This window comes from Plasmodium inui (assembly GCF_000524495.1).
Source record: "Plasmodium inui San Antonio 1 unplaced genomic scaffold supercont1.10, whole genome shotgun sequence".
In the NCBI taxonomy this organism is placed as follows: Eukaryota; Apicomplexa; class Aconoidasida; order Haemosporida; family Plasmodiidae; genus Plasmodium; species Plasmodium inui.
In genome coordinates, this window is record NW_008481844.1 from 37,319 (window position 1) to 51,280 (window position 13,962).

A 13,962-nucleotide genomic window follows, 5' to 3' on the forward strand; every position below is an offset into this window, starting at 1 on the left:
AACAGTTTTTTTGACGAACGATTTGTACCACATTTGCTAATTCGTTTTATGAGTTAGTGTTCTTCAGTTCCCATTTGTGATTGAGTGCCTGTACGTTCGTTCTTTATGGGCCCTTATGCATCCCCGCCTGTTGCGTAAGTTGCGCTGCGAGGAGATGACCTTTTCAATAACCAAAATGGCAAAGAGGATGTCGCGATGAACACATAAGCGGGAGTGCCACACGTAAGGTAAGGGAAAAGTGAGAAATGGAGAAAGTGTTAAGAGAAAGTTCCTCTTGAGGGGGAAACGAACGAATTCCCCCCCGCGCACCACTCGTGACCCTTCTGCATAAATACAAATGATGAGAATACCTTGTTGAAAGATTTTGATTTCACGATCAAATGATTGTTCAATCCTCTAAGAAGTTCTGACATCTTGTGCTTACAAAAGAAGGAGTTACATTGTGTATTCCCTCCATATGGGGGATACACCGGTCCGGGGAATGGACATCTGAAGGGGGGCATCTTCCCTGCCGTACCTGTGAAAGATTCAGCCCCCACTGCTTTGCACAAAGCAACATGAAAAAAAAATTCTTTCCCCCCCCCAAGGGAACTCAACTATAAAAACATAACACATTTGTGCGCCGCCCATTTATTAAACCAAATTACACCCTTGTGAAAAAAAAAAAACATTGAACGATTCGAAGAGTTATTATTGTGAATATTTTTTTAAAAATATGTTCAAGAATATTAACTTCAAATTTGTTCATATAACAAATGTATATACGGTGGCTTTTTAAATTTTTAATTTTAGAAATGTCAATCCATATATATCACAGAGAAGAGAGAACCGTCGTTTTGCGAGCTCCCGGCTGTGCACCCGTGTGTGTGTGATCGGTACAATTTGGACACCCAAGGTGCAAAGCACCCACCTACACGCCTACACATACATATGCTCATACTTTTATATTTTTTCTTTTTTTCATCCCCCTCGAAACAGTGTGTCCCCTTGGAGGTTTAGCCTCTTCGTATAGGCGGACGCAGACAAATAAGAAGCCCACTTTTCAGATCACTAGACTCGCATTTCCAGAAAGTCCCTTAGAAAATTTGACTTGATAAAAAAAAAAAAATTTCATACACGAAAGTTGAAGAAAAATTAGCCCAAATGGAAAAGACAGTCTGAATGTAAATATTTATAATATCCAAGCCCCACCCGAGAATAGTCCTGTTCCGTGAAATCACCCCAGTGCCAGAGACGCCTCTTTCCATTTTTCCCGCCGCTACAGTTTACCCCTCATGTGCCGAATGAGTTTAAGCTCAAAATATCCTGCAAGTATACATACACAATGGCGTGGAAAGAAAAAGAAGAAAAAAAAAAAAAAAAAAAAAAGGAAAAAAAGGTAAAAAGTTTTTTAATTTTTTTTTTTTTTTTTTTTTTTTTTTTTTTTTTTTTTTTTCCTCTTTTCATTCCTCGTACCCCCCCGCGTTGTGTAATTTTTTCATAACAGGAAGGAAGGTCTGAGATGCTGCAAATAAAGAAGACACAAAAGGGGAAAAGAACGATACATGTGGTTACAGAGTTTGTCGAAAATTCTTGTCTCCACATGCTTGGTTCTTTTCCCTTTTTGTTCCATTCCTTGTGAATTCTTCTTTAAACTCTTTTTGAGAAAAAAAAATATTGAAGAAATATTAATTAGCTACCAGAAATGCCAATCGTACATTTTTGGTCTGTCCCTTTCTCTTTTTTTTTCTCCTTTTTTTGGAGGGCGAAGGGTGGAGACCAAAAATGTATGATTTTGAAAAAGCTAATAAGCAAGTATACGCAATTGAGTTCGATTTTTGAGATTTTTCGATCGTCCTAATTGTGTACCTTTGCTTCTTTTCATGTATGTGTGTTGGGGGATGGTTCCCCCCTCCCCCACCTCCTTGGAAAAGAAGAAAGGGTTAACACTTTGGACACCTCCGAGAAATAACCTAATTCAGACTACTCGTAAATTCATTCGCACAAGGGAAGGGACAGGAAAAAAAGGAAAGCGCAGAAAAAAAAAAAAAAAAAGGCAACCACAACAATCGGACGTTTATACAGAGCCAGTATCACTACGACGAAGAGCCAAAGGAGTTATAACGCCCAGTGGGAACTACACGCACATACGTAGATATGCCTACGCCTTCATGATCAGGGCACGCAACCAAATTCACCACGTTATATTGGCACTCCTCCGGGAATATGCCTGGTGAGTACTGTATACATGGTACAATGTTATCCAGGTGGTACCTCTGCAGGGGGGTAGGAAAATGCCTCTAATTTTTTTTTTTTTTTGTTTCCTTCTTCACCCCATCATAAGCAAATGTATGTCTTCCCCATCTGTTTTTTAATCCAAAATGATTTTTCCCCACATCTATTTTGCCCCCATTTCTTTATTAAATTTGCGAACATGCGAACTAAAGGGGTGCTACCATAGACACATGTATATTCATCAACTAGCGCTTGTGCGCGAGGGCACGTCTACATATACATAGTAACATATTTTAACACGCATTGCGCAAGAGGGGAATGACAACTCCCCCTGTGTTACGTCTACCTTTTAAGCGAGAGGGGGAACATGCGGGGACCCCCTCCCCCGTGGGAGGAAAATAACCCCAGTATAAGTGAACGGGTTAAGCATGCTCAGCTTGCAAAGCGGGCAAAAAAAAAAATGAAACAAAATGAAACAAAATGAATCACAAAACGGAACGTAAAGTGAAAGATGCAAATCACAAAGTGAAGAAAAAAACGAACGGGATTTGAGCAGTTCCAACAAACATCGAACGCAAAACTGAACAGGTAAAGATGGAAGGAAAAAAAAAAAAAAAGAAATAAAGAAACTTCCGTCCCCTGCTCCGCAAATTCACCTGGCTGTAAAAAATATCTCGCGTCATTTACCAATCAGTGAAAGGACGCGCGTTTCTGATAGTCTGCGTTTCCGCGGAGATTTTCCTAAACAGAGGGGAAGCGATGTCCCCGCGGTTCGTCAGCTGGGCCTCTCCCCTTGCCATGACCACATTATAAAGATCTACGCCCCGCCTAAGCGGAAAATTAATGAGCAATGTTAACTCGCAACTTTAACGCGCAGCATTCACGCCCAAAGTAGTTACTCGCGGCGCGCTTCACCTTTATGAGCTCCTTTTGATTGTCACCATTTGACGGACATGCCTCCTCAAAATAAAGGCGGATTAAAGAAAAAAAAAAATCCTTTTCCCTTCTATTGCATCTTGAATACGCGCTTGCTCGAGCGCCCTTTTCTCAAAGGGAGAAGCAGCGCGAAGTTAAAAGAACTGAAAGGAGGCAAAAGAGAACTAGGCAACCCCAGTTGATAGCAAGGAGCAGCAGCTGATAGGACCCAAAACGAGCTGATAAGAAGCAACAGCACCTGCGATGCCACCCACCACCACGTCAAAGTTCAGCCCAAGTAGTTGACGCTAGAGGGGGGAGTAAGCCAATTTTCTTTCAAGAAGAGCCAATAGCCGAATAGCTTCCCCGGACGGTGACAAATGACCGATTTCTTGAGGTAAAAACGGAGGACACGGGTGTGCGCCTGGGCATATACCATAATAAGAATAACGTGGCCCTGAGACCCCGTGCTATGAGTACCCAGCCCACAAACGCGCCAGACGACCCACTGCATAATCTTCCCATCCTCTTTCTGTTTTTTTCAGGAATTTGCCCAAGCCGAAGAGGAGGCCCTATGAGTACGCTGATGGGGAAGAGGGCGGGAGGAGGGGTGACGGAAGTAGAGACGATGGAAGTAGAGACGACGAAAGCAGAGACAACCGAAGTAGGGACAACCGAAGTAGAGACGATGGGAAGAGGAGCCACGGAAGCAGAGGTGATGGCAAAAATCAGTGTTACGAGTACCTGAAGAGGAGATACCTGCGAATCACCTGCAACGAGGACTTCCAGGGAGGAGGAGCCTACCCGGAGATCCACGTCAATCAATACCCAAACGACATGGGCCTTCCAGAGGGTGGTGGCGGAGGCGGCGAGAGAAAAAGTACCAAAGGAAACGTAGTGCTAAAATATCTGGACGAAAATAACAACGTAAAGTACGACAACCTAATAAACGAAGATGTCCTCATCTACAACCAACAAATAGAAACAGTAGAACCAAACGAAAAAATACAAAAATTAAGGAAAAAAAAAATCCTATCAGATGCAAAAGATAAAGAAGAAAAGTTCAATGAACTAGCCGTCTACAAACCAAATGAAGAGGAAGAAAAAGAAATCATAGACAACACAAGAAAAAATATTGAACAAGTAATAAATGATAAGTCAAACAAAAGTATAGCAAATAAGAAGGAAGATAAATTCTTTAGATACATTCCTCAAAATAAACTGAATCAAAATTTAGATGAAAGGATTATCAAAGTGGTCCATAAAACAGTGGACCCCTTAGACGTGTCCAAATTTAAACATAAGAAGTTACCAAACGTAAAGAACTCTCCTGATTATCCTTTGTTAAGATCTCCTACCAGAAAGATAAACAAAGAAGAGGAGGATAATTGGAAAATCCCCCCTTGTGTCTCCAACTGGAAAAACAACAAAGGATACAATATTCCATTGGATAAACGAATCCAAAGTGATAATAAAAAACTAAACCAAGTGGAGATTAACGAGAATTTTGCACACCTAAGTGAGTACCTCTATGTGGCGGAGAAGAAAGCTAGGGAAGAAATCAAAATGAGGAACAGTATCATTAAACAGAAAAAATTAAAAGAAAAAGAAGAAAAGGAAAATGTTTTACGAAATCTAGCTATACAGGCAAGAAAAGAAAAAAGCCTTGCACAAACACAGAGCTCCATTATCAACGAAAGAAAAAGAGAAATCGAAAGAGATTACCGCATCGAAAAGAATCTTAAGAAAATGAAAAATTATGAAAATAGACTCATTGAAGAACAATTTGCTCTCAACAAAGTCAATGTCAGTAAAAACAACAACATCCATGATATCAGCCTTTTCAATATAAACAACCAGAATGACGATGGAAAGAATCAACTCGCTGCCAACGACGATGACCTGTACCAGATTTACGACACTTCTCTGTTTAACTCCAAACAGAGCAACAATATTTACAAATTCTCCAACGAACGGGTCAGGAAGACGCTTCAAAAGATGGAGACCACGCAGAGTGCCGCTGAGCCGGTGAAATTCATCAAGGACATCTCCGACCCCTTCGGCCTGGACAGCCTGCTCTCCCAGGCCAAGAAGAAGTAGCGTTGTATAGCGATATGTAGCGGCATGGCGGCATAATGACCTACTATCTCAGCCGCATGCCGCTTTACTCTGCTTCTTTTGGGAACCCCCAATTTCCTTCAAACCGCGTGTCCTCCCGAGCGGCGTACCATACGCATGCGCATTTTGTTTCGTGTCCCCTTCTTTTTTGCTTTTCCTCTGCCTTTTTTAGGTTCTTTATTTTTTATGTTTCTTCCCCCCAACCTATGCCATTTGTGGCAGTTGTCCCGTGATCAAACCAACCATGGGAGACTGCAAAAATAATTACCGATGTGCACTCGCATGCCGAACATACGAGCGAGCAATTTTTTCTTCGACCCGTTTGATCAATTCCATCCGCTTACTCATTCGTCATAACGGCAGTGTGTGATGCCCTCCCGCAGGGTGCGCCGCCCCCGAATACGAGCAACAAAGCGAATGAAGGGAAAGACGCCTTGGTGCCTGCACCATTTCAAAGGTTGGCTGATCCGCAAGGGTGTGTCACTCCATCGCGAAGTCGTCTCATCATGGCGGTACCAAAAAATTAAACGCCATAAAAGGATAAATAGACAAAGGCTATCGATAGTTAGCATTACAGGCCGACACAAAAAAAAAAAAGAACATGCAACATGACGAGGAAACTATCGATGTGAACTGGCCAAGTGCAACCCAAAATGGAATGCAAATCTGAACCAACGGAAAAACAAAAGGAACAAAGATGTGAAGAGGCACGATTTAAGGGGGCTCTCGACATCGAAAGAACGCGTCACGAGGAATTTGCACGGGGAGTGACTCAAAGGGGAAACACGACATAGGGAGATTCCCATCTCTCGGGGTGATACAACAACACGCCACATACGAGCGACGCATTTTATGTGGGCAGGTAGAGCAGCCACCATCCGTTCACGCTTCGACAAAGGCATCTCGGCAGTTACCCCAGATGCCCGAGGACCCCGGAGATCAGTCGCGGCGCGCACAACCAGTTACAGAGGCCCCCTTAAAACCGCTTCTAACCCCCGCAACTGCTTCTAACCCCCGCAACTGCTTCTAACCCCCGCAACTGCTTCTAACCTCTGAAACCACTCAGAAGCCGAAGTAGCCCGAGAGGCCCAAATTCCCGTCCATGTTCCTGAAGGTCCTGAAAAAAGTGGAAATCCTGGAGAAGCCATCGGCCTCGTCCGACAGGTCGTCAAACACAGAATCGAACCACGAACCCGTGGCGTCTTCGCTGTTCAGGTAGAATCCGTTGCCGCAAAGATTCTTGCCATCACTTTCATCGGACGAGGAGTATATCCAAAAATTCGAGTGCGTATAAATGTGCTCATATGGAGTGCCAGTCAGTATCTCCCTATTAATCCCATCAATGATGTTTTTATTTAATTTTATCTTCCCCTTCAAATGGTGCAGCTTTAAAACGGTTTTGCGAAGATCTACCGGCAGACTTATACTTCTTGGCCTCCTCTCCTTTGGACCTTTTTGCATATCTTTCTTCTGCTTCGTTTTGGAGACTCTGCCTGGGTGGAGGAAGCCCCTCATTACCTTTCCAGTGTTGCTACTCTGATGGGGTAGATTCTCCTTCGCTTCTCCGCTGGGGTTCCTTATTTTCTCATTTTCTTTTCTTTTTCCTCTCCCTTTTCCTTCTCTCTTGTGGCGGTCACTCCCCCGTTTTCCCTTCCTAGACAAGTGATGGCCGCTGCATACCTTTGCATCCGGCGCTTGGGCATCCTCCAAATGGCGATGGTGGGGAAGAGCATGTGTGTGAAGAGGGTGTGTGGGGGTTCCTTCAGGGATGTGTTGCCTCCCCCGTTTAGCTAAGGACGCATCGGAAGCCTTGTCCTCCTCTGGGCGTTCCTCCATCGCTTCCCGTTTTGCTTCCCCTTTCGCTTCCACCTTCTCCCCCTCTCCCCACCCCTCCTTGTGAACGGCGCAGCGGGAGAACCTGCTCCTTCGAATAGCGTCCCGCGCAGGCTCCACCACATCAGCCACTGCTTCTACCACGGTCATAGGGGAGGAATCCTCCCGTGAGGGGGGTGTCCCTTCTCCTGTGCCTGCTCCTGCATCTGCTGCTTTAGCTGCTGGTTTAGCTGCTGTTGTATCTGCCGCTGTACGTGCCGCCGTATCTGCCGTCGCACCTGATGCTCCTCCCCCGCCGCCGAAACACACGTACACAAGACGGCACAACTCGAACATGTTGAACGCCTTTCCGTTCACGTAAAGGACAAACTTCTCTACGGAGCTAAGCATGGCTCCAACGTCATTCTTCCTCCTCCGCCTGCTCAAACTGGTAATCCCGAGCAGCGAGTCAAAGAGAGAAACCAACTTGACATATAAAAGGTACACCTTCTTAAAACAAAAAATGCAGACGTTTAAGTATTCGGTGTAGAGCCACAGGTAAGTGTCACTACGACCCATGTCGTAAATCCTCCTAATCATCTTATCGTCCGCTCCTTCGAATGCCATCTTCAGTAACTTCCTTATGGAAAACACATTCTTAACAAAGTAGGTTCTATCATTATCATATAATTTTTCGTCTATATTGGTCTCCACATCATCAACAAAATTATCTGGGGAGCCATCATGCATCGTCACTTCTGTCGGCATCTGCTTGGTAGAGCTTCTGCCAGAAACGATATCGGATCCTCGTCTCCTCCTGGTGCAGTGTTCTTCACTTTTTCGAGGCCCCTTTGGCATACCTTCCGTCATTTTGTTATCAATCCTCTGTGTAGAAACTTTGCCAACACCCGAGATCTCCATCTCCATGGAGCCATAAACGAGCATCTCTTCAATGCTCGTGCAGATTGTTGTTTGCTGTCCCTCTCCTGCTGCTCTATGGGAGCCTGGGATCATCACTGGCTCCTTGGTTGACGGAATTTGCCCTGTTAACGCTACTTTTGTGGGACTTTCCCATTTAGTTTCCTCCACTCCAGCTGCTGATCCGGCTGCTAATCCGGCTGCTAAACCAGCGGACCTGGCCTCTCCCTCCACTGCGCCCTTCTTCCTCTTCCTCAAAAACTTATACTTGGTGTGCTCGGAAAAATTAATAGAGAAACCGAATCTCTGCAAAAAGAGCATATCTCTGTAAAGCTGATCCATTTCATGTAGATGCGAGCAGATTTCACTTTTCCTCTGCTCATTCATGGAAGCTATTTTACTCCAATTCGTCTTCACAAACTCGTCCAGGTTTTTAATGACTCCACAGCCTTGGTTAAAAAGGAGCAAATTATTCAGCCCTGGAGGAAGGCCCTTCTCAAATTGACATTTATGGCCACAGTTCAATTGGGGTTCTGAACCCACAGACAGATCCTCACTCTTCATCTTCTTAAAAAAGGAATAACTCTTAACTCTCTGTTTATTCACATCGCCTGTAGGTTGTCCCCCCTCAGAGCCGCGCATATGGTACATTTGACACATCTCACCTTCTGGACTCTCATCCACTTTCTGCTCCTCCAATTTGTTGTCTGATTCGCTGTGACTCCTCCGGACATAGTGCTTGGGACTACTACCCAATGACATTTCGTCCTCTTCTCTCATAAACAGGTTAGCATGATTCGGATGACTAATCTGGTCAGGGTGCTTCACCCTATTTTTCTTGTTCTTCTCCTCCTCTGCACCTTCTTCTCCATTCCGCTTCCTGACGGTCCACAACTCCGAGAATCTTTGCGTTAAGCTCACTGTTCGCGCCCCCTGGCTCGAGTTCGTCACCGAGTCTCTCTTCTGCACCATACGTTTTGCGAACTCGCCATCCACTCTAAGTATGTCACGCCAGGGAGATGCTTCACCACAGTTCTTCGCTTCACTGAGGGGGGGGGGTTTTCCTCGCGGCTTGGAGGTAATTTCCCCACAGAGGCAGTTTCCACGGATGCAATTTTGACAGACAGATTTATCAAATACGCAGCCCCCACTGCCGATAACACCGCTGACACCGCCTCTCCCCCCCCCGTGGGAGAACATCTCCCGGTGACACAAATTGGCATACAAGTAGAGGTACAAAAAGAGGTAAGAATCCCCGAGGTCCTCCCCGTTCAGACACATGAAGCTGTAGTAGTTATGCTCGCTAACCTTAAGGACTCTTCCGTTGGCCGCTTTTATTTCGTTAAGTATGTAAATGAAGTTCTTGTAAATCTGGCTGTGCTTCAAATAATGGGTGATCACTCTTACCCGCGGTTGGAAGTCCTCTCTGGGGTAATCCCCCATTGAGCCAGACAGAACGAACCTCCCATCACCCCGTCCCTTCTCACCGTCGCGACGGTGGCGAACTAACCTCCGCACACACCTCTCCACACAATCAACAAAACAGATATCCTTCAACGCATCCATCAGCTGGTGGATGCTCCTCTTTAGGAACCTCTTTTCCAGCCGTGCGATGCTTTCGTTGGCGAAATGCTCCTTGAAGAAGAACAAAATGACTTGGCTCTCCAGCTGGGGGTGGAATTGAATGTGCTGCTCCATTCTGAGCAATTGTTCTTTTTCCAGGAGAAGGAAGAATTTTTCCACTTGGGCATCCTCTATGCTGTTTTCTCCGTTCTGCTCTCCCTTTTTATCTCCTTTCCTGTTTCCGCCTTTTTCTGCCCTTTTGTCCCCTTCTTTCTCCCTTACTGTGTCTGCCCCATCTTGCCGCAACCCCCCCAGCACTACCCCCCTCAACCGCGTGCTAGGGGAGAAGTTCTCCTCGAAGTAGACGCTCATCACATTTATTAGCGTCACGGAGAAGCTGTAAAAATTGGAGTAGTTGCACTTGTGTCGATGAAACTGAGTGATGGCCTCCCGGTTCACCCTGAGGAAGAGTTCCTTCGCGGTAGCATTTTCACCTGTGCAGCGGAACCGGCTGAGCTTCCCTTCCAGGCGGTGCATCAGTTCGGAGGGGCCCGCTTCGCCAGGAAAGTCGGAACCGCCTGGATGACCCCCCTCCAGACCGCTTCCATCCAGACCGCTTCCATCCAGACCACTTCCATCCAGACCGCTCCTACCCACGCTAACCGAGCAGAAGTAATCGCGCAAGAACTCCCCCCAGGAGAAGATCCTCAAATCCATGATCCGTTTCAATCGCCGAACCAGAAACGCATAGTCTTTCTCCACCCACACGTTGTCAACAACTCGGTGAAACAAATTCTTCACACACAGAAAGAGAAAAATCAAGTGTCTATACTTAACCAAGTGGGGGCTGATAACACTGTTGTTCTTGTTTTCAATGCCGACATAGTCTGAGTCGAAGGGAGACACCTTCAATATGCGATCGGTCTTCGTGGTGGGGCATCCAAATTCCTTCTTCTTCGTGCTGAACAATCCATCAATGCACTTTTTATTTCGGAAGTTCACAAAAATATTGTTAGACAAGTACATAGGAATATTACATGAGGCGATCACTGCGTTTATCAGATCACTGTCGTCGTAGAACTTGGTTATATTCAGCCTCTTGTAGTAGGGAAGGATCTGTGTGATGCCTACAAAGACGCTTCCATCTCGTTGGTTTAAAAAGTTGTAACTCCCTGAGTAAAGGTACTTGTTGAGCTCCACGTCCAACATTTTCTGCAGCTTCTGGTAACACCCGTTTTTGTACACATTGCTAATAATATTTTCAATTAAAAAAAAGCATTTGTCCACTCTCAAGCCGATACCCAAGCAGCAGGCACAGATGCTACCTGCCGATGAACCCGCTATACTTGTGTGCATATTGAGTATATTTTTTTCTATTAACAGACTGCTCACCCCTAGGTGGTATGGTATTAATAACCCCGCTGGGGAGAAGGAGATCCCGATATTCATTTGCTCCTTCCTTTCCTTCAGTAGATGACCCAACAGCATGCTGCCCTTTTTCTTCCTTCGCACCAATCCATACCTATTTATTTCGTACCTATTGAATACCTTCGTAAGGGTCTTCTTAATATACACGGCGTAGGAAGAATTGTCGCTTTTTCTCTTCCCTATTTCGCTCTCCCTTGGGGAGTCCAGACCCTTGCCCGGTACTCGTCTGTCTCGAGTTAACTGTGCGGAGTCAACATTCCCACGAAGGTGCGCCTCGTCTTCGGGTTGCTCCGCAAATTGCTTCTCGGGTTCTTTATCAGATTCCTCCTGAGGTTGCTCCCCAGGTTCCTGCCTATCCTTCCTCTTTCCCCGCACAGCGTCCATCCCCCTCCTCTTCGCACGACGATAATTTCTGTCCGAACTGTACAACCAAAAGCCTTCGTCGTACTTCCTACCCAGAGTGCTCTTCCGCCGAAGCGTAACTTTGTCTTCTCCTATCTTCACTCTTCTGGGTAGGTTCTTTTTCCATTTGCTAGGGCATCCTTCCCCCGCCTTTGCACTTCGCCCTCTTTTCACTTTACTCAGGAGCCTCTTCAGTCGTTTCTTCGGGTGGATCTTCTCCAAGGTGTCTGCGTCTCCCACGTCACTTGTGCGTCTTACCTCCTCCGCTACCGATACTGCTCCTCTTACTCCCACATCCCTGTGTGCATCCTTTTCGCCTGATGTATCACACCCCAAGGGCTCCTTCCAAATGGGGAACTTCCTCCTATCAATGTGGTACAAATAATTCCTCATGCAAGTCTCCACCTGGTCGGAGGCAATATACCGCTTCGACTTGCTAACCTTCTTATATATGTAATTCACATCAGAGAGGTCCTTCCCCCTTACGGAGTCGGTCCCCCCATTCTTCCTTACACTTTGAAAAAAAAAATAGAAAGAAATAAAGTTGGCGATCTCAATTTTCGATTTTATCGTATCGTCAAGAAAGCTTACAATGTACTTGTTATTGTGGAGAGTCATTTCTTCGATCTTTTTCTTGTTCCTAATTTTTACAGTTTCTTCACCTGTCCCTTTGTCCTCCCCATCCCCCTCGACCTCACACACCCCCTTGGTGCTATTCGCCGTAAAACCAAACCTGTTAATCTCGTTTAAGTTGAAGAAATTCCTGAAGTAGTTCTCATAGAAGAAGATGTTGACTAAGCCCTCGTCCAGGAGTCCCTTACCTTTCACTTCGACTGCCTGGCTACGCCCCTTCCGATCGTCCCTTCTGCCATCGCCCCCTGGCTCCTCCTCACACACCTTCTCCAAATCAGCTTCCTCCTCCTCTTCATCTTCCTTCTTATTAGTCTCCCTCCTATTGGAGTTACCCATTTAGGTGGAATTTTTACTCGCCCATGCACTTACGTGCTCCATGTGATTCCTCTCCTCAAATGAGTTTTTTCCTCTTTCCGCGTACTATCTTGAAGTGGCCAAAAATGTCATATGCTAAGTTCGTTCTCCCCCACCCTGTCCTCAGTCTCCACTGCCTCTTCGTGTATTTTAGCCACTGAGTGTGAAGAGCTTCCTGGAGAGGGAAAACAGTTCTGCGCTATCTCATCTTCCAGAAAGGTGTGGTCGTTCGCCCAGGCATATTTTCCCTTCCGGACCTTTCCAGCGGGTAGCGCCACTTCCCCGAGCCAATTTTTAAACCCCTCAATATTGCACTGTACAGGGTGCAATATATCTTGCTATCTATTCTTCTATCTATTTTTCTATCTATTTTTCCCTATATTTTTTGCGCCCTTTTTGTATTGTTCTCTTTCCTGTTGTGCCTCGTCTTGGGGGGAACTCTCCCGTCTCGTTCACCGCGTGAGAGCCAGTGATCACTCGGAGGGGTGACTTCACAAGAGCTGTTAACACAGAGGCTGCTACACACAGGCTCATACACAAAGACTGATACACAAAGACTGATACACAAAGACTGATACACAAAGACTGATACACAAAGACTGATACACAAAGAATGATACACAAAGGCTGTCCCACAATAAACCTTCCTCGAATTATTACATGGAGAGATCATTCAAAGGCGCCCCTACATGCCTCTCCCGTTCGCTTCGATTAGCTATTCTTGTGCACGCGCGGGAGTTACTGAATAGCTCATTCGACCTAGGCCATAGCACGTGAAGAAAAAAAAAAAAAAAAAAGCACGGATATCCCTCGGGCTGCTGCATGTATGCTTAAATGCGCCTATTTCGGATGTAGGAAAAAAAAACAAAAACGTAGTTAACGAGTGATCTTAGCTCTGCTACGTTATACTTCAAGTGGGGGTAGTACTCGCTTTTACTGGCATCGCCAATTAAGCCCCTCCTCCTTGAATTTCTTAATTCCTTTCGTGGGTACAAACAGGAAGAAAAAAAAATGCAAAATTGAGATTAGAATTGTTCCACTTTTTCCTTCTTCCTTCAAACTGTTACCTTAAAAATTGATAAAAACGGGGTGCTGCGTGTGTAATTCGAGTGGCTACAGTTTTTTCCATTAAAGGGGTGTGTTTGCGCAAGTTAGAAGATTAGACATGTAGGCAGGTACGAATAAGCATACACGATATAGACATCCACCTATATGCCTACATGTGCAGAATTAAAACCGGCGATAAGGCGCGTGTCCCAGGAATCGCAAAATGTAGAATTCTGCTAAGGGGGAACTGGCATAAAAATGAATCCGCGCATAGAAAGGCACAAATGTGAGAAGCACGAAAATCAAAGGGAGAAGATGCTCCTCCGAACTGCGGTGTTGACCAGGAAAGAAGGAAAGTCACACAAAAGGAAGCGCAACAGAGAGAAGTGAAGCAGGTAAAACAAGGCACGTGCGGCACGTAAAATCGTATACATTTGTGTAGCATACCTTCCTATGCAGCATTTGCGCACTTAACGAACATGACACATGTACACATAAAAACCAATACATTAAATTCCAAGTTTAGCTAGAAAAAAAGGAAAACTTTTTTTTTTTTTT

At 45.3% G+C, this 13,962-nt stretch overlaps 2 protein-coding genes across 2 annotated transcripts; one reads left to right on the forward strand and one right to left on the reverse strand.

The window, feature by feature from the left end:
* Window positions 1-3,509: 3,509 nt before the first annotated feature.
* C922_02711 (SNW protein 1) lies at window positions 3,510-5,229 on the forward strand (the record flags this gene model as incomplete). The annotated part of the gene is made up of 2 exons (XM_008818310.1): window positions 3,510-3,526; window positions 3,675-5,229. 2 exons carry the CDS (start codon window positions 3,510-3,512, stop codon window positions 5,227-5,229), a joined length of 1,572 nt encoding a protein of 523 aa, XP_008816532.1.
* A 1,080-nt stretch (window positions 5,230-6,309) lies between these two features.
* Window positions 6,310-12,339, reverse strand: C922_02712 (hypothetical protein; the record flags this gene model as incomplete). Its single annotated transcript, XM_008818311.1, has 1 exon — window positions 6,310-12,339. One exon carries the CDS (start codon window positions 12,337-12,339, stop codon window positions 6,310-6,312), a length of 6,030 nt encoding a protein of 2,009 aa, XP_008816533.1.
* Between the last annotated feature and the right edge of the window lie 1,623 nt (window positions 12,340-13,962).